We start from the raw sequence: 20,785 nt of genomic DNA, 5'->3' as shown, positions 1-20,785 counted from the left end.
GCTGATTTAGTCTGCACTACTGGACACACTGTAGTTCACAATGACCAATTGCTGTGGGCTACCTTTGGTGTGAGGTGGTGGTAACGGTTTGTGACCAATACTGGAATTAAAAAAGCTTGTGATATTTGTATGCACAATTCATGTGTTGACAATGTTCATCCAATTTACATGCTAACCGCTGATGATTCACTGTATATTGTACACACAAACACGCACATTAACAATTGATCTACTTATCAAACGCTAGATATAAACACAGCCAGTTTAAAAATTAGCAAGCAGATCACATTTCTATTGCAGGTTAGATTAGGAAAATGTCAATGTGTGACATAAAATATCTAAAGGAGCGATTCAAACCCACAAAAATTAGTTACCACAAACAATTGATTAGTCCTTGAGTAACTGGTATAGATTATGGCAAAATCAATCGGCTTTTAATGCAGCGGGATAATAAGAAACGCTACTGGGTTGATCTCTTTCATGGCTTATAAAAAGACACCACTCTGGAGATAGCCAGCAAGATGTAGATTTAGATAAAGAGATACTGTATAATTTAGTTAACTTTGAAAACAGAGAGGGTGGCACTTATTTAAATGCTGATTTCTTTCCCCCCCTAAAGTGAATGAGTTTTCCTCACTAAGACATTCAGGGCAGTGACCCAGCAAATGCATTGAGAAAGTAATCTTCCATCTCAGTGCCACATCACAATCCCTGCTCAGAATTCTTGGTGAGATATTTCAATCAGCTATATGTGTAAGTGACAGCGCAGCCCATTGCTGGGTTAATTAAACACTTGACTTTAACACCCTCCCCATCATTAAGCAAATAAAAACAGATAATTCAGGCTGCTCCTCATCTGCAGGGTACACTACACACATGTCAAAATTAAGTGAGTCCGGGCCTCCCGGGAGGATCGCTGGGAGCTAATCAGTTTAAATCTTATCTGGTTTATCAATTATTCTATTGATTAAAGCAAAATGATTACACAGAAGTCAGTTTGCCACATGGGATGGATGTCAGCAATCAGAGGACAACAGCTCAGAGATGGTCTCAAGTGATTGAAACATGTAATACGGTAATAACCTTTGATAAGAGCATGCTGCAGGCTTACACACAGAATATTTAACAGTTGTGATTAGCAAAAATGAACTTGGTAACATAGATTTCACGCAGCTGTAGTTTACTTAAAAGGAAATGACGAAAACATTTCTACATTGATGTTGGCACCATTTTTTGCTAGTCTATATGTAAAGTAAGCTATATGAAAATGTACAGTTCTTTTATTATTTATTTTTTTGTTTGTGAGGCGTCACAGTGCCAAACAGTGAGGACAACAGTGTTCTATGTAGTAATCCCCATGTTTCACCACCAACTACCCATCCACCCTCATTTTCAGGATCACTTTATAGATGAGTATGGACACATTTTCCTTTTACACTATAGTGAAGTTGGAAAATATTTTTCATCAGCTTCTCAAGTAAAAAATATATTCGTGGATATTTAAAATAAAGGCCAAACTGAAATTGCAGGCGTTTGTGGCACCTTTTTGCTTTACTGATTACTTTTTATTTCAGGCTTTACATCACAAGGTATTCATTTAGGGATGTGCACACTTTTGCACCCAGGGAAGGGGGGGGGAGGGGGAGGGGAAGGGTGTTGTATTTTATTTTTTATTTATCCCTTTTTCCTAAAAACTTGATTTTTTTTTCCACTTACATTTTGTTGATTGCAAGATCACATTTAAGTGCTCCCGATGAAGTCACAGGAAGTGATGAAATCCGTAGGGTGCACCAGGAAGTGGTGTAAGTGTATTGGGCTGGCTTACAATCCCAGAGAAAGGAGTGGATCTCTGGAATTTGTATTGTACTGCTGGGGGAACCAGTCATTGGACTGTGAACAAGCTACCGGACTCTATGGCACGTTACTGATATATGCCATCAATATACATTTAACATTTATTGTTATCAGTTTAATTAATTGAAAAAAAAAAACACAAAAATCTACTACACTACGCTACATGCTCTCCCTCCTGTATTTAGATCTTAACATAAGTTAGGGAGAAGCTGATAAATCAGTGTGGGACTTAATAAATTATAAACTGAGCCCTCTGCATTAAGGATGGGACATTTTACAACGGCAGCACAGTGGAGATTTGCTGTATTCTATCACAAAAACCTGCGATTTCAATGAGAGTGTTTAGACTTTTTAGATCACTAAATATATCCTGAGTGCTGTCCGATACATTATCTCTGTACTACAATGTTGACTCCGGATTTTAAATTTTAAAGGCAGTGTCCATTTTTTTCCTGCATATATAATACAATACAAGAAAACGGCAAATATACCCTTAATGTGTACCAGGCCCCCCCACCCCTACACACAGTACAGGCCGTCATTTTGTGGGCTCAATGGATTCATGAGATGCAGTGACATCACAGATAAAATGTGTATAAACAGATAAGGTTTCGAAAGGAAATAGAACATTCAGCAATATCTAAAAATAATCCAACAATTTAGGAACATACTTCGTTAGCCGTCTCAAAACGGTGATGATAAATGGTCCCCGCTTCCAGCAGCTGACAGGTTCAACAAACAGGAAAAAAAACAAAAACACAAAAGTGTTAAGGTGGAAAAATGTCATCTAATTACTCAGTTACAAAAACTTTATTAAAATAACAAAAAACAAACAACACAGCAATAGGGTAAGTAAAGCATGTACAAAGGCCAGACTTGTTCTTAGAAAGTCTAGCAGACCTTCATTAGCATTCCGCATTGTACTTTCAACACTAGAAACAATGAGGGTGCGCGTACTAATTGTATTCATTTTAAGAGGTTTGTTGTCTGCAGCTGTTTCAGCTTGCAGTGTATTTTGTGTAATCAGCACATCATCATAAATACTTTGTCTGCATCCCTCGGGGTAGCTGTCAGTGTTTAATTTACAGAACAACCTGGCCAATGTGAATTTGAACGCTACAACAGAAGCGCCAAAGTTACCATGCTATCAAATACACAGGTACAGAGTTTATAAAGAAAACTGTATGAATATAAAAAAATAAATATATATATATATTTTTTTTTTTTTTTTAACAATGCAGCCTATCATTTTATCAGGAACGAGTGACATCACTAGCACAAGGCGCTGCCTCCGCTGTGCAAAGGCGAGAGCATACATTTAAAGACTATATTTTCAGAACCAAAACCTCAAAACACAGCATATAAGACATCTGATCACAAAAATATCAACTGTCATTGGAGTAGTGTGGCTTGATGACGCTCCTAATCTCACCACAGTAGTGGTCAGAGATTAAATGGTAAAATATAAAGAAAAAAGAAATGCAAGCGTTAATTTTATAAGGCATTTACACATAATTTACCAGAAAAGCCACTTTAATATAACGTAATAAAAGCTGGTATCATAAATTTATTATTTTTAGCATTATTTCGGCACAGTGGTGGCGATTATTGATTATTATTGCAAGATATTAAACAGATTGTTTTATTTTATTTTTTTACAAAAAAGTAAAAAACAAGTAAGGTGAAAAACATGGTACATTTTTGGTAAAGCAAAAATAAATAAAATGTATTCTCCTGTTTTTGGTAAAGGTATATCATTGCTGGTTCTTACAGACCTCTCGTTAACCAACAGTTCTGTTTTATTCAGTTTTTATTTAAATTAAAATATTTACATCATCAGTAGATGTAATGGACTTCTGGATTCTTACTTAACTAGTATGTAAATTAAAGCACAATCTTAGAATTAGAAGGGTTAGAAGCACACAGGAAGTTATAAAACCTTTACACATAAAATGTTGTTATACAGAATATATTAAAGAGTACAAATTATAAGCCAACATAAGACTGCATTACTGTACATTTCCCCCTGAGAGACGGCAATACTGCTCAGTACCATTAGAGAGCAGCACAGTACACTTGATTGGTCATGTATGTGAGAGTCACTCTCCTCTAGTCCCAAAGGTTTAAGCTTTTCTCATTTCAAATATACACAGATAAACACACGGTTGATTCAAATTCAATTAGTGTAGCCTGCAACCCCAGAAAAAGACTAATTTAATTAGTGCATTGTCGAACTCTTCAGCATCTTCAAGCAGATGTTCTCAGTTCCCAGTATTTGGCTGTAGATAAGTAGTACCTGGGATAAACTCTGGTGTGTCTCACACTAGTTATCGTGTATGAGGCCAGTAAGAGGAGAGTCCAGGAATTACTCTGGTGCTTCCTCGTCAATTTTTTCTTAATGAAAAGCTATAAATCAATACTTTACAAAGTAGCTTATGCAGAAGTCAATTCTCAATATTTCTCACCTAATGAGAGTTGTGGCAGAGATCAACTAACACGATTCAATACATATATTCATGTTCAAATATAAAAAAATATTATTGCATAAATTGTGTTAACCTTGCACACTTTTGCTTTTTACATTAATCCACGAAAAGCGCTTTAAAAATAAGATATAACACAATCAGGTGCCGTACATATATGAGCTGTGATAATGGGTAAAAGGGCATGTAAACTAATGTGTGCTTTAGATGCCTTGTAGACATTTTCTACGCACTGTTTTTTTTTTCAATTCGGTATCTTTATTGATGATCATAGCAGTACATTATTAAAGGGGAGGGAGAGAGGGAGAAAGACCGACTTGTGGAAAATCATAAAAGTAGTATTTAAAAACAAACAAAAAAACAAACCTTAGGTTGCTACAAGTAAATTAAAAATTTGAAATAACTATTGCAGGTTATTGGCCCACAAATCTAACCATTTTTTTTAGCTTCAGTCTGATCCAAAAACAACATTTGAACATCAGAATTTATTATGTTAAACATTGTTTCTTATGGATAGTTTTCCATGTTAATGAATCAACAGCAAATCTATCTAAAAAGATAGTCCCATGTCCGATAATATTGGTATCACTTAGCTCTGTAAATAGGTTTTGTCTAAAAGCAGATACGGTATAATAAAATAAAGTTATTTCTTTTTTTCTTTCTAAGTATTGTGGTCTATTTTTAGAATGTTAAAAGACCCAATATGCACATGAAAAACTTTATTTTTGAATCTCAATCTTCATCAACTTATTTATAAAAGCACCAATATAATTTATTAAACATCAGGGCACAAACAGGAAGAAAAAGGTAAAAAAAAAAAAAAAAAGTTGTCTTCTAAAACTTTAAAGTAGAGTTAACATTTCAGAATACAGTAAGGACATAGTTGCCAAACTTTTCCTCGTTGGCTTCAGGGAGATCCCAGGGGGAGGTAAGTGTGCGGGGGTGGTGTTTGACAAATCGCATCACTGGCTAATTACAGAAGGGGCAGGGCTAAATTGATGCAATATTTGCGTCATTAAGCCCCGCCACTTATCTATTGCAGGGGCGAGAACCGGGAGGTTGCCCTGCTCTCCCAGGAGCCTTCCCAGAAATGCGGAAGTCTCCCAGAGAGTAGGCAACTATGCGTTAAAGAAAATCAGCTAATGAATCTCTAGAGACTGAAGTGTCTTTTACATTTCTGTTTCCATTACTGAAGTCATGTTGTCTTACCTGTAAATCTTTGATTAAATCTTGGTCCCCATGAAAATGGCCACCTCCATAGGCATCAATACATGGATATAGGACACAATTTCTGAACTGTGTCATCATACCACAGATGGTGAAGCCAACCAAGTCTTGTACTGGCTCAGCATCAGGGAGAATGCCAGACTCTTCAGGGAGTGAGGGAGATCACCCCTATTTCAGGGAGTCTCCCTCCCCATCATACCTTATTCAATGCCCTTTTTTTAGGTGTTCGCTAGCAGCTGAAAAAGAGAACCCTCAATGGTATCCCTCCCACCACTGCGGTTAAAATTTTAAGAGGAACTTACTATTTTAGAGTTAACGCGCACTTCCAGTACAAAAGACCATCTGTTAAAGTGGAACACATGAAAAACATGTGGAAATTGTGCTAAAACTGCATCTAAAGTGCATGTACCTTTCATGTATTTTGAGCCATTTCCCAGCGCATGTGTGTGTGAATGGGCCCTCAATACCAGGAACTAGTTGTGCCCATTCTTCACTTGCCCTCTAAGATTGGGTAAATTATTGTGACTAATCCTCGTGTCTGGGATGGAAAAACTGGTTCGGATTGGAGGTCACTATACTAAACAATGTCAAGATGAATAATTTACAAATGGAAATAAACAGGCTTTCAGCTTTCATTAATGTGACATTTATAAGTAAATGAAATGGATGTCCACCTTCAGTTTAATAGTGGTTTATTAAGTTGCAATTTTAAGGTTTGCAAATACATTCAATAACCTGTTGTAGTGATTAATTTGTAGATGAATTAGAATGGAACGCAAAAACTTATGACATGCCGGCAGGACATTAAAAATTATCTTTAAAACGTTAAACACTATGTTGCTCATGCATCTGTTCTTTGCATAAAGTATACATTTCTGTACTGTGAATGCTCCACAAAAACATGCAGGCACACAGAAGTGTATACATTTTCTGTACAGCTGTGACTTACAAGCCCTTATGCCTCGAGAGGACTTGTTCACGTAGTTACCACACAATTAGACGTAGATGCATCCTTTTAGGGGGTCTCTCTTGCAATGATGATTATGATTAGTGGTACTATCTAGACCCTTTTGATTGGTCCACTGTGTATTGACATCTCCAGATGAGTACTTTATTTATTAGCACCACAGCCATATCATATGAATTTGTGGCCATTTATTCTCATTAAAAATCGATCAACGTTTCCATTTGGACCACTGCAGGAAGAAGATTTCATTATTAAAAGGGAAACATTATATGTATTTATATTTGTGTTTCTACTTAATGTGTGACCTTCTCATCTATTAAATGAAGCTTATGACCCTATTTTCTCTTGGGTAACATGGTAATATGACTTTAGCAGTTACTACTAATATGGTCAAGCCACATCTATACCATCATGGGGAGTAAGTATACGCAACGGTACGTCTGCCATATGTCAGGCACAAATGCTATGATTTATTTATATAGCGCCACTAATTCCGCAGCGCTGTACAGAGAACTCATTCACATCAGTCCCTGCCCACTGGAGCTTACAGTCTAATGCCCTAATATATGCTAGTGTTAGAGATGAACACATCCCAACAACTGTACTATGAATCCAAATATGCATTTTCTTCCGTGCCTCTTTTCCTAAGTACAGGGACGTAAATGTGTCCAACTCAAAATGAGCCTCTATGGGGGGCCAAGAAGTGCCAGAACTGGGTCCCTGTGCGTTGCATCACTAATTAAGCCCCGCAATACTGATGGAGAAGGGAGTCTATGAGCGCTGACAGACTTGCAGGCCATAACCTTGGCAACCAGGGGAAAAGATGGAAGATTTACTTACCTGACCAGGCAGGGATATAGTTATGAATCTCCCATAAATTGGGCAGTCCCATGTCCCTTGTATATAGCAATACATTCCCATAACTAATTCAGGCAGTGGGCAAACACATTATTGAAACGAAACAAAAAAAAAAAAAAGGTACGGCAAGCATATCGAATGCAAAAGATTCCACACAGTAAATTAAGCGCATAAACTCCACAGATCATTCTGTTGTGCACAAACCGCACACATCATACCTGGCAACACACACTTGTGACATCAGTTGTGCAAATATCATAGGTGATGGATTACTGAGCATTGACCAATATGGTCAGATGAATCATTCCTCACTATTTTCCGACAAAGGGATCAATGCACATGTGGCGCACAACTTACGAACTCTACAGCACGAAGTGCTTGTTTCCAACAGTGAGAAGTTCTAGTGATTCTGTAATGTTACATAGTTTGTGTGAAGTCATTACCTTAGAAAGCAAAGTCAATTCTAATTACTATATAAGCGGTACAGAGTGGTCATCGTCACCCCTTATTTGCAGCATTGCAGGGTGTCTTACAAGATGACAATGCCATCCACAGCCCTTATGTGGTTGCCCTATGATTTGATAGCATGACTCGGATGTCATCCATGTGTCATGTTCCTCTCAGTCACCATATCTGAACCCAATAAAGCATTTAAGGGTTATTCTTTTCCACCAGAATCAACCAAAAGGTCCATCAGGTGACTTCCTTGGAGGAAGAACGGTAGTACAACCCTTCTGCACAATAACAGACACCGATATGCCATTTACATACTGCATCAATCTGGATTTTAGGATTAACTGCACTTTAATGTGAAAACCTCCCACAGATCATAGAGTACAGTTCATATAGCACTATAGCAACAAAGACATTACTTGTTTAAACAAATGCCCAGATGCTGGTGGATCTGGCCTCATCCAACACAGAGCACCACATTTTGGGCAACCTGCCGCACTGATTATATGCCCGAGATAAAGCTGCTCACAATGATTCTTCCCAAGTCCCAAATCTAATACAGAATTCTGGGCTTCCCTGTCTGAGGGTTGACAATCCTCAAATGCATTTGTACTCCAGGTTTTAGGTAAAAGCATAGCAGGTGTTCATGCAATTAGAATAATTTGATATTTTAATCTGTGTAGAGGAAAGGTGCTTTTGTTCACAATTTAATTCTTTACGCAGCTTCTTCCTCCTTGGATGTAAGCATTTGATACGTTCACATTTTCATGCTAAACTCGCAGTTTTAGAAAGTCAGCTTTTTCTTCAGATGGGATGAAAGCTTCCAATGTAAATAAATTGTAGGTAATTGACTCCTATAGGAATTACATTTTCGAGGGCAAAAACGGGACAGCCGCCTTCTACAAAATTAGTACCGTTCTTGCGTACACTTGTCAGGCCATTACATTTTATTTTTATTCTTTCACCATTTAAAACAGAATCTAAACATTTGAAATATACTTAATGCCATGTTACAATTTCTAAAATAGTCATTTTAAAACCAGTGAACGTAAGTGAACATTCCGTATACATAAAATACTGCTGGACTATGCAAAGATATTCTAAATATATTTGCTAGCAATGACATCCTAACATTTGTAAAGCTCCCCCACAGACCGCAGAGATAGCCAGTAATTTCTGCAGACAATGTTAAATGCTACTTATGCCACTTGCACACAAGATGTATTCAAAAACTTGCAGCATAAAAAGCTGACCAGTCTATTATGATAACTTCAGGGATTAGACTGCCCAATAATTATGTTCATGGACAGATTGCAATGTTCTAACAAAGACTTCTCAAATACTCCTGAAACAATGTCGTCCCACCACATATGCTTTAATAGTGGTTTAAGCTGCCTGCATTGTATATAGAGAATATCCTTTGTTGTGCCAAAGAAACCTGGAATTTACGCTGCCTGCAACTTGCAGGAAACGTTGGATTACTGGGTGGAAAAAGTGCCTGTCGGAAAACACTTTAATTTCTCCTATCAGGCTGGTATTATTTGTGCCTGGAGTGTAAAGTAGGTCAATGAGAACAATATTTTGGCAGCTTTGTGCTAGAGAGTTCATTTGAAAATAGAGTAGGATAAAGGGAGCTCTTTGTATTACGTGCATTCCTGTGTATTGCAAGCAGGATGTGTGTCGGGAAGATAAGACAATGTAGTCTTTAGGGTGGTTTATACTAAATGGAAGAAGTACTCAAAACAGAAGCATGCCAATAATTAAAGTCTCGTGTCCTTGATTTCAACACACAGCTCCGGTTAACTCCACACAAAAGTGAAACAAGTTGCACTATATGCGGATACCGAACATATAATACTGAATGTTCCTTACCTGGGGTCCCCTACACAACTTGGCAGGTTCCACAATGCCTGTACTAGATCAGTACTGTGAACTCCGCTACGGATGGGGGTCTTTTTCGAAAAATTAAGATCAGTAGTGTCTGGTTACTTGCATACATTGGTAGTTCATGGAAGAGAGTGATAGACTGTAGTCTAACTATGACCACCACCAAAATAAAAATCAGTTTTTGTCCTTTGAAAATAGTGTACCTTATGGTTACCAAGATGGGTCCCCCTATATACAATATAAGTAAATAACTACTTAGCATTAGCAAGATACAACCCACATTGTATAATGATTATATCCACTGCACAACTCATGCTGAAGGAATACTGGAATTCCCTAGGTAAGTCTACCATGTGCTATGCATTAAGCAGAAAAGTATCTGTAGAGTTGTATCCAAATGTTGGGAACTATGAGGATATGATGGGATTAGCAGTAAAGATAAGGTGTTATGTCTATGGGAATTAAAGTCCTTGAAATGTAACTTTTATAAATAAATTTATCAAGGGATATGCAAACTACAGTCATATGTACAGCACAACATGCACTTCAGAACCATAGTTTACACTAGCGCAAGACAGGGCTGTGTAATAAGTGATCCGACAACTGTATGGATATTTAAAGGCATTTGTGTGGAGATCAATAAACTTCAAGAATGTGCCTCATGCATTAGTAATGTCACCGATTCCTAGTGGATGGATATTCATGCTCATGGATATTGGTTAACAGATATATATTTGGCAGCAAAGTGTTCCTGGAAATTGTTTTAAAATATTGGCAAGCAGGTACATCTAAGCCCATCACTCACAGTGGTGTCTGCATGGAGTAGACAGCAGATATGGCATTTAATTATACAGAATATGTACTATGCAGTGGTCAATTGTAAAACTTCCAGGTTTTGTCATTGGAAACAGTCACTGGGAAATATGGACAGTATGTTGGTACAGCTTCCTTTCAACAGCAAAAGTTTACATGAAAGACAAATTTCAGCCTGGGCCAGGAAAAGGTCACTAGTGCTCATGTTAATACCACCAATAAAACAGATCACATAACCAATACCCTCATCTCTGCTTATTGATCACATCAGCTGTCCCTATACTCCTTGAAGCTACATATCATATTTTATGGACTGGTGCCCAAACTGCTTTAACAGGGTTAGTCATTAATAGGACACAACTAGTCTAAAGCAAAAAAAATAAAATAATAAATATATATGTATATATATATATATATATATATATATATATTACACACACATATTTTGGTAGAAAAAGAACCAAGCCTGACAATTGTAACCTTTCTGCATTTACTTAAGCATGCTCCCTTGGCCGTTTGGAGGAAATTTGTAGATCAGATGCAATCATAGAGATGCTATTTTTAGATGGCTGCTTAGCTAATCATTCCGAGTCTCACTTGAAAGGCAGGATGGTTTTATTGGTTAATGGTTACTTCAAAAGAATTACATTTAAAAGTAAAAAACTGGAAAAAAAAAAAAACCAAAAAGTTATAAAAAAAAAAAACAACTTCTAAACTAAAGGAGAAAAAAAAAAACACTTGTTTGTGGGTGGACAAGTAGAGGTCAGTGACATGGAACCAGTTTCAATTCAGCTACCCCCAAACATTTTCATAACGCCATTGTAAAGTGTGTTCTGACTTTCATCGTACTGGCCCACCACTTCTCTAATACTTGGATGTGCAAACCCGGATGAAGAGGCTCCCAATGTAAACTCAAATTTAAAAAGACATCTGTTATAAGGTTACTCAAAAAACATAAAAGAAATGAGACAATCTACACACATTAGGCCAGCAATTACCCTTTAAAGGCAGACTAATTGGAAACTAGGACATGTGCCCCATCCTAATTCTAACAAGGAAAAGAACATATCCTTAGAAATGTGGCATGCCTGGAATACAGTATCATTTAAATACGTGTCAAATTCATTAAAAAAAAATAAAAGAAATGAAAACAATCAACAGGCACAATGACCCATTTTGAGCCAGCCATCAGATTTTCTGAGTCAGCAGTGCCGTTCAGACATTAGAGGAAAGGCAAGAGTACGACTCATAGCGGAGCTTGCTGCACAACAGTGTAACCTGACAGTTGTTAGAAAGCAGTGAACCAAGCTAGAAATATAGAGCTTGTGGGTAAATTCATTTCTGGACCAAACCATAATCTCTTAATTTAAGAGTTTAAGCGGAAAAGTAATTGCAGCCTGTTGAGCTAAAATAGGAGCAGTTCACTTAACACCAGCGAGATTAAGGAAGTAGATGAAACTAAATCACTTCCATGCTTAAAGAAGAATCTAAGTCAAAGAAAGTATATTTGTTACATAGATTATTATATGAGTAATTCCCATCCATTTAGTCCGCTATAATCTGTGCATCTCCAGTGAGCAGCTCCAGGTGATGCCCTGGAGAGGCTTCTTGGGAGAGTTCTTCTTATAGGAAGAATTATAAGGAAAATGCTTAATTTTACAAACAATATGCCCTTCCCCCCAGACTTGCAGAATTGTGAGGTCCATGTATCAGACATATCCGTAACCCCCTTGCCAATGCCTGCTGATACAGCAGTTTTGTTGAGATAGCTTGTCCAACCATCTGCATCTACAGACATTTGCGCGCTCTCTCTAGGTTATAAGACATTGAGCACTATGGTAATTGTTGGTGCTAGCAGGCTGTGTTTATCCCAAATTACAGTGGTCCCAGAGATAAGAGCACTGCAGTTCTGCTTTTTCTGTTTTAATGCCACTGATATTTAGTAACTGTACAGTACTGCAGTAAACTAGAGTACAGTTTTACCATGGCTGATTATGCCTAGGATTCTTGACACCAACACCCAAGACTGTCAATTTTAGCAAGACTGCCTCTCCGGCAGGTCTGAAAAAGGATAATGTACCATTAATCTCTTTTTGGAAACTAAATTGAAGGTCATGTGCATGCAGTTTACGTTCAATTGTTATAGTACTCACACAAAACCCATAGTCCAGTCTGAGTGGTCAATTAAGTTACCAAGGAACCCATAAATGGGCCCTATGCAAATGTGAAACTTCATTACTGGCATAAGGAAAGAAACTCCTACAAGACCCTAAAAAAATTCACAAAACAGCTTTTTACTATAGAGTACATGTCATTCCATACTAGGTTTCATTAAAGAAAAAACAAAAAAAAAAAAAAAAAAACACCACACACACATAAGAAGTATACCACTACAAATTTTCTGTAAATATTCAAAAATGGGCATTAAAAACCTCCAAGTTTTAGACTTAACTCAATGCTACGGTTTCAAAGTTGCCTGAAAGGTCAACTGAATTAGCCGCCCTGTGTTCACTCATGTTGAAATGGTCTATATACGCTATATATACACATCCATATATCTATATACATCCATCATCAGCTATTTATATAGCGCCACTAATTCCACAGCGCTGTACATAGAACTCATTCACATCAGTCTGTGCCCCATTGGAGCTTACAGTCTAAATTCCCTTAACATACACACAGACCAGTTGGGAGTTATTCCTTCTGATACGTTCGGTGAAGGAGATGGATATCGGGAGAGACTAGGGTCAATTTGATAGCAACAAATTAACCTACCAGTATGTTTTTGGAATGTGGGAGGAAACCGGAGTACCCGGAGGAAACCCACGCAAACACGGGGAGAACATACAAACTCCATGGGCTAGATTTACTAAGCTGCGGGTTTGAAAAAGTGGGGATGTTGCCTATAGCAACCAATCAGATTTAAGCTTTTATTTAGTACCTTCTACAAAATGATAGCTAGAATCTGATTGGTTGCTATAGGCAACATCCCCACTTTTTCAAACCCGCAGTTTAGTAAATCTAGCCCCATATCTCTATTTATCTACATGTGAGCATGTTTGAAAACCAGGAACTTGCGATAAGGTGCTTGCCATTGACGTGTGGTTGGATAATGCCAATGTACCTTTTTTTTTATTATATGTATGCAAAAAAAAAAAAAAAAATAAGTTAGCTCCAAGAAATGTTCTTCCATTCAGAGAATTAAACCAGATAACTAAAAGCAGTAAAATACAATATATACAGCAATTTGGTTGGCCAATTTAGATATTTTCAAGATCAATAGAATGTTCGAAAAACTAAATCTAACAGCATGCAGTCATCAGCTGACTGTACTAATTGGCTCATTTTATCCAGTCAGTCACTTGAACAGATTCAACCAATTTTGTTATTCACATGGGTGGACAAAGACGACACCGGTGCCCTTGCTTGGCTCTCATACCTAGTGGTTGTATATGCCTAAGTATGGGCATCGTAAGAGTATAAGCAAGCAGCAGTTAACTAAAAGCAGATTTTGTCTCATCTACGTAGCTACAAAAGGAGGTTACTCTACAGAATCTAAATTTCACAAAGACATGAAAGATAAATTATCACCCAAAATCTTATATTATGCGAATGTATGTATGTATGTATGTATGTATGTATGTATGTATGTATGTATGTATGTATGTATGTATGTATGTATATATACATGCGTACATACATCTTGCCGCGTATGCCCCGGTCGCCAGATCCACCGGGGCTCCCAAGACTTCAATTGTACCAAATGTTCAGCCTGCTTCAAAGTGGCAGAGCTGGTGTCCATGGCCCTAGCCTCGTGAACTCTATATTTGCATGTTCTTTTCCTGTGTACCATTCTATCTGGCCCCTACTTGGCCTGTTATAACAAGTTGAGCAGTAGGAATACAGAGCAGAGTGGCGTGGGATCGTTAAAGGAATAAAGGATCCCAGCACTTCCAATGAATGGGCCATACACAGTATTTAAGTCCCCATTCATTCAACTCCACTCACTAGTAAAGGTTACCTTTTAGATGGGGTTCTTGCTTAACATAGAGTATTTTTGTTCTATAAAGGATAGTTGGCTATTGGCATCAATATACAGCAACATGATTTGGGAACTACAAGTATGTTTAGAGAGCATAAGTGACCAATTCATTATAACATATACACTTCTGAGAGTGTTGCATTTAAAAAACAAAAACACAACACACATAAAAAGTTAAGGCACAAAATTACCGAGGGTGATCTTTTGTTAAGAAAGAGAAATTAAATTCTGATGCTGAAACCCTAGACATTTTTTTTTGCTTTGTCCGTTCTTATTGAGATGCCACGGGGAACAGCAATCAGACTGGAGATGTTCACTATGATAGAGGTCAGCACCACTGGTGGAACAGTGCATCGGTAACATGACCTGCTTTATTTATTTATTTTCCGTAATATTGTTTACAGGCTACTTTGCTCATGTACCGTGTGGTTCTTAGCTAAAAGATGAAATTACGGCTGGAAATGGAGTGTTCAAGGCATACAACCAATTTGTGTTTCGATCTCAGAAAACAAAAGGCTTCTGAGCCCCTCAGGCTGCCATTCAAACTTGGAGAAGCTGACATTTTTAACAGCGAGAACCAGGGACTCTGGCAGGAGGAATGATCTAATGCATTTCTGACTTGTCAATCAAAGATCTCACCTCTTATATCTTGTAACCATTTGGGGCCCAACCGACTGTGTTAATAAACGTGAAGAACACAAAGTCAAATAGGTTGTGGCTACCAACTCCTCACATCTTCATTTTATTTATTTAAGTGTAATGATTTTAACGTGACAAATATCAATTTTACAACACAGGAAAAAGGTTCCTGGACGGGAAAGAGGGATTTGCTTCTGAAAACCTACGATCCAGGAAAACCATGAAAAATAAGGCCAAGGCATAACTTCAAGGCTAAATTTAGAAAGATTGTGTAACTTGCAAAGAAGCTTAAGTAGAAACTGTCCAAAAAAATGTAAGGTTTTCCTTAAATCCTTATGTAAAGATAGGCACATGCGGGTCAGTCTTGGCGCTCCATTAGTGCCCACCTATGGGAGTGGCTAAATTGAATTGGTCCAAATAGCCGCTATTCATTGCAACATGGCAAACGGTCGGGCCAGCATAAGTGAAATCCATTTCTATATGTGACTGATAAACGGGCGATATACACAGACTTACTGCTATAACCTTATATTTTGGCGACAGGTGAATAGTACTCTATGATACATGATCAATGTAAATTAGAATTTATTGATGTAAATTCATGTCACTTTTTTACATTGCTGCCAACAGGTCAGTTTTACAACCCATCCAAACCAGCGAGGGACAGCAGTACACAGACATTTGGTATTAAGTAATAAAAAACTTCCAAATGATTGTCAAGCGTTCTGACATTCAAAGTAATGCGCAACAGTACAGTTCATCCTTCTCTATAACAGTGTTATACATGTTCTTTAAGGAGAATTTTACTAGGATCTGGGCACCTTATTTCATGCAGCCTTCATCTCCTGTTGTCCATTAAGTTCTCAGTTTTGAAGTGGGCAGAGACAGAACAACTTGTAACCAAACATCGAAATGTTCACTGCAACAGGAGATGCGTGCGAGGACCTTGCGGTCACTTATGCGAATAGGTTAGTGGTGACTGGACTGAATGTTACTGGCGCACTGTCATTATATGAACAGAGGATCGGAGGCAAGAGGTAGAGCAAAATTAGAGGAAGGAACAGGGTTATCCAACAGTGCAAAGTAATCAGGTGATGCTCCCATCAAACTGGAACACAGTGGTATTAAACATCTAATATATAAAAGCCTAGCGGCGTGTGTTAGTGTGTGTGTGTGTGGAAAAAACTACCGGGTGACAGAGTGCTCAAGCTGCAGCGCCACCTGCTGGGCGGAGTTATATACTACACTGACCTACTAAATTCTTAGCATTATCTAATATATAAAAGCCTAGCGGCGTGTGTGTGTGGCGATGAAGATAACAAGAACCTTTTTAACACCTTAAGTAGCTTGATTTGACTAGAATGCATGAGTATCATGCACGGGTTAACTTGTTCTACTATATGAAACAAAGTTCATAAATCCAACTTATTTAGCTTTTTAGTATTCCATGTAGACCAAACTATGGCATCTACTGCATAACTGAAAGTCCAGGATCCCCCAAAACAGATTCTAGGTGTTCCCACTCACAAGCGGCACACGTCTGTTCTACAGGACAAGCAGCTGAATCAACCAGGAGCCTCCTTTATTACAAGTCTTCAACAGCTAGGATGGGTTGTGTCCAGCACCACTTTACTAGCCGTCAGCACTCTGGGACCCTCCACTACATTAGATTAACACGGAGGCCCAAGAGCCCCACCAGAGGGGTACATGTGGGGAAGGGGACAGTGCCTAACTAGCATGGGTTGAACAAAGGTGAATAAACCCATTAATTTAGTCATTGCACTGATGCCAGAATCCTTTTAATGACAAGTATTTACAGGTATGGGATCTCTAATCTTTAAATTTAGTATATTCTCAAGGTAGTGCTCCAAATTGAATAATAACTTAAATTCGCAAGAGTTCCAGATCATACATTCCAGACCTGTATTTGATCATGTGTCAGATTTTTATAGTTTGTACCAACATGTGTTATGTTGATGAATTCTATTTTCTTCTGTTTAATACAGCTTGTGTCTCTCTACACGGGTGTAGCAACTAAACTATTATGTTACATTTCCATATTTAAGAGCTTTGATTATTTTTCATTTATTTTTATTATTCCTTTTCCAGATCCAAGAGGAGACGGTCAATTTTTTTTTTTCATGATGTCATTATTTTATCTATTAAAACAAATGAGTAGAAAATAAGCTGATAAACAACAGTATCAGGTTTAATATATTTCTACTACAGATTTGCTTAGGGATGGCAAAATGTTGCAACCAGAAGCAAAGAATGCTGATAATTTTGTCCTAATACCCCTGGTAAGAGGTAACTAAATATTACACTCAGGCTTGAAAGAGATCCCAAAACACAAGACATAAATTCAGCAGGGGGTAAGGACCTGTGATAAGTGCTTTCCAAGTTGATAGTGTAACAACATACATACGGTAAGAGGAGTTCCAGGCTTTAAATGTTTGACCTTTTGAAATTAGAATATATAATATTATTATATATACACACACTTTTATATTATTGACATAGCTATGCCCCATCCATATATTGTATTTATAGCTATATATTGTATGTGTTTTACATATGACATTGACTTGACTATGCCTAGGAAATTTTACTTTGTCATTAATTAATCAACAAAAAATAAGCCAACATGTAGAATCCATCTGTAAAAAGTAAGTGAAACACACTTCGCAGCAGTAACTTGAAGTAATCATTCTCAATAGAAGTTTATCAGTCTTCAACGTTGGCCCATTCCTCCTTACAACGGTGCTTCAATTCATTAATGATTGAGGGCTCTCCAGTGTTTCACTTGGCCATTCCAAAAGCGGGATTGTTTTTATCTTCTGCTATTCTATTGAGTTGTAGATTTTCAGGTATGCTTCGGATCATTGTCTTCTGGCATGATCCACTTTCAAATCAAACGTCACTTTCCGGGCAGATGGACTCCGATTACTCTTGCAAATAGAGGAGTTTATAGGGGAATTTCAACAACATCTACAAATCAACTACCCTCCATTGTGATTTACAGCTGGTATGAGGTCAATGTGGTTATAGAGTTTGGTTTTTGGTCTTTTTAGAAATTTGCTAGACTCTTATTCCTGGGAAGATTGGCAATGGTCTTCCATGTTCTCCATTTGTATTTACGCTCGCAGTACAGAATGATGAACGTCAGATGGTTATAAGACAATTTCCAAACGAGATCAACTGCTCCAGCGAGATCACTGCAGATGTCTTAACATGAACCCAAATAGCCCAGAACGAACAACCAAAAGGTTTTGCTTTTATATAGAGGTCGCAACACATCCAAATAACGATACTAGATTCAAATAACACTCTTTATTGATATAGATGCAATAAGAGTGTGCACTTCCTTTCAAACACTTGGCTTCTTGATATGTTTAATAAATAATGACAAGGTAAGATGTGCTATGGAATATTTGTCAATGGTGTATCAAATTGTATGTTTTTGCAAGGGTTAGAGGATTGTTAATTATGTCTCAATATGTAAAAGTCACAAATGTGACAGAGAATGTACCCCCCCCCCCCTTCCAGGGAGAAATCCTAGTACAACAATTACACCAGTGTAAAAAATGTGTACCATACACGAAATAAAAAACAGCTTCACAAATTCTGGATAACCCTTAACAAGCTCTTAGTAACACCATATATAAACTTTCTTATCTCAACTCAAAAGGTCTTTCTTCCTCTATCTGCATCCTCTTTGTAAGACTTGCTTCTCTAACAGAAGATACAGGGTGGCCAAATAGTGTAGAATATAAAAAACAAAAACCCCAAGAACAAAACATTATAGACATAAAACAATAACATTGCACATACATCAATATAAACAAATAGACTTATCTGGAAAATAAATCCTCATCAATTCTAGGTAGAAGTGAAAAAGCGCGCTCAGGGTGGCCCCAACGCATTTTGTCCTTCATTGTCACTGGACTTTATCAGGGAGATATCAGAAACATATACACAATATTTATACATATAGAATGTACAGCTCCGTTAACTCAAAAAATATCGTCATTTTACGCAGCCACATTTCCATGATCGTCAATCACCTATTCAAATCTACAACTTGAATCTATAAACTACCACAATTACACGTAATACAAATTAGCATTGCCATTAACATAGAGCTGAATTCTAAGCAGAACTAGCACAGTGTTACCCACTTTTACAAAGATTTAGCAAAAATGATCATTGCAGTCCATAGAACTCATCAGCCAGTATAAAAGCTCATCTAATACTTTCACATATAGGAGAATGAATGGCTTTTTTTTTTTTTTGCAGGGAGTAGAAAAGAAATAAAAGCTGCACAACACTTGAAAAACTGTATGATCCATTTTACCGCTCATTTGTTTTTTGGGGGAAGGGGGAACTCCAATGGAAGGCTATACGGTAGGATATGAGGACAAGGGTGGCGATCTGCACAGGGAGTTTTGTCCAAAATTGGACAAACCATTTAGATGAAAACCTGTTGAGGAAGACCCCATGCTCCCAAATATGTCAGTCTGGGGATTGGTATTATTTGTCTGGTGCACTATGTAGATGTTAAAAAACAAAGCAAAAAACCCTTTGTGCCACCATTCATCCACGAGAGAGCCTACGAAAACAGCGGGCTCTGTCTGCCAATAGCTCGATTTGGCTTCCGGGTCTAGCTACATATTGTGCTATGCACTAAAGACAGCTTCCTCCTTGTCTCACAGCTCCCATGTTAGCACTCACAAGGGAGAAGAGCTATATGGAGAGAACCGGCCAAAAAGATCACAGCACAGTATGAAGTGCAAGAAGTGAAGTCAGGCTGTCCATGTACAGAGCATGCTAAATGATAGTCTGTATCAGCAAAACATGGACACAGAAGGAAATCATTTGTTATAAACACATGGTGCACAAGAACTATATAATTAATGAAACACCAATGCCCAAATAGGTATAATACCTACCAAGTACATGTTCATCACAGTACTCAACATCCAGCGCTAGATTGGAAGGGATGAGGATGATAACTCTTAGGTTATAGGTATTCTATTGCTACAAACTTACTCTGTAGCTGCGGAGTCCATCGTGTCATTGTACTCACATGTTACAACTAACTGGTTTATGATGGAGCTGCAGCAAGATTTTCACCCAGATAAAAAAGTTATTAAATGTATACAAGACAAAGAGTTCACAATAAATTATCCGAGAATAGGACAACTCACAGCCTTTTAATACCATAACTGTTTGCTTATTACCATCTTGCCTTTGTTTGCGATGACCATGTAGACCAGACACATAACACAAGGCACCTGTTCTAATGACAGGCTGTACATTCCATAATACTGAAAGAATCAAAACTAACTGAAAGCGATTGCTTCTACACCATCTCTTCCAGATATAGTGTGACAGTATTCATTGCAAACATCATTTGCCTTTGTTGGCGATGTATTACTTTTTAGGGACCCAAACTTTTATAGTGTCAACCATATGTGCTGTACATCATATTCCGAAATGAGGCACAATAAATCAATATAAATCTTATTTAGTCTGCACTAACAGCTTCAGACTACAACT

General features: G+C 37.7%; 1 protein-coding gene across 3 annotated transcripts in view; it reads right to left on the bottom strand.

Annotated features, from left to right (window-relative positions):
• The window catches only part of BTRC (beta-transducin repeat containing E3 ubiquitin protein ligase), a 133,979-nt gene that overhangs the window by 96,866 nt on the left and 16,328 nt on the right, over nt 1–20,785 (bottom strand). For 2 of the 3 annotated variants that reach the window (XM_075216270.1, XM_075216272.1), the window contains exon 2: nt 2,526–2,576. The exons of the other annotated variant lie outside the window; for it this stretch is intronic. In XM_075216270.1, coding sequence (XP_075072371.1) covers nt 2,526–2,576 — 51 coding nt within the window. The remainder of the gene's footprint in view (nt 1–2,525; nt 2,577–20,785) is intronic. 3 annotated transcript variants of the gene reach the window in all.

The sequence above is a fragment of the Mixophyes fleayi genome, chromosome 6 (genome assembly GCF_038048845.1).
Source record: "Mixophyes fleayi isolate aMixFle1 chromosome 6, aMixFle1.hap1, whole genome shotgun sequence".
Taxonomy (NCBI): Eukaryota; Metazoa; Chordata; class Amphibia; order Anura; family Limnodynastidae; genus Mixophyes; species Mixophyes fleayi.
This window is presented reverse-complemented; position numbering and strand designations above follow the sequence as displayed.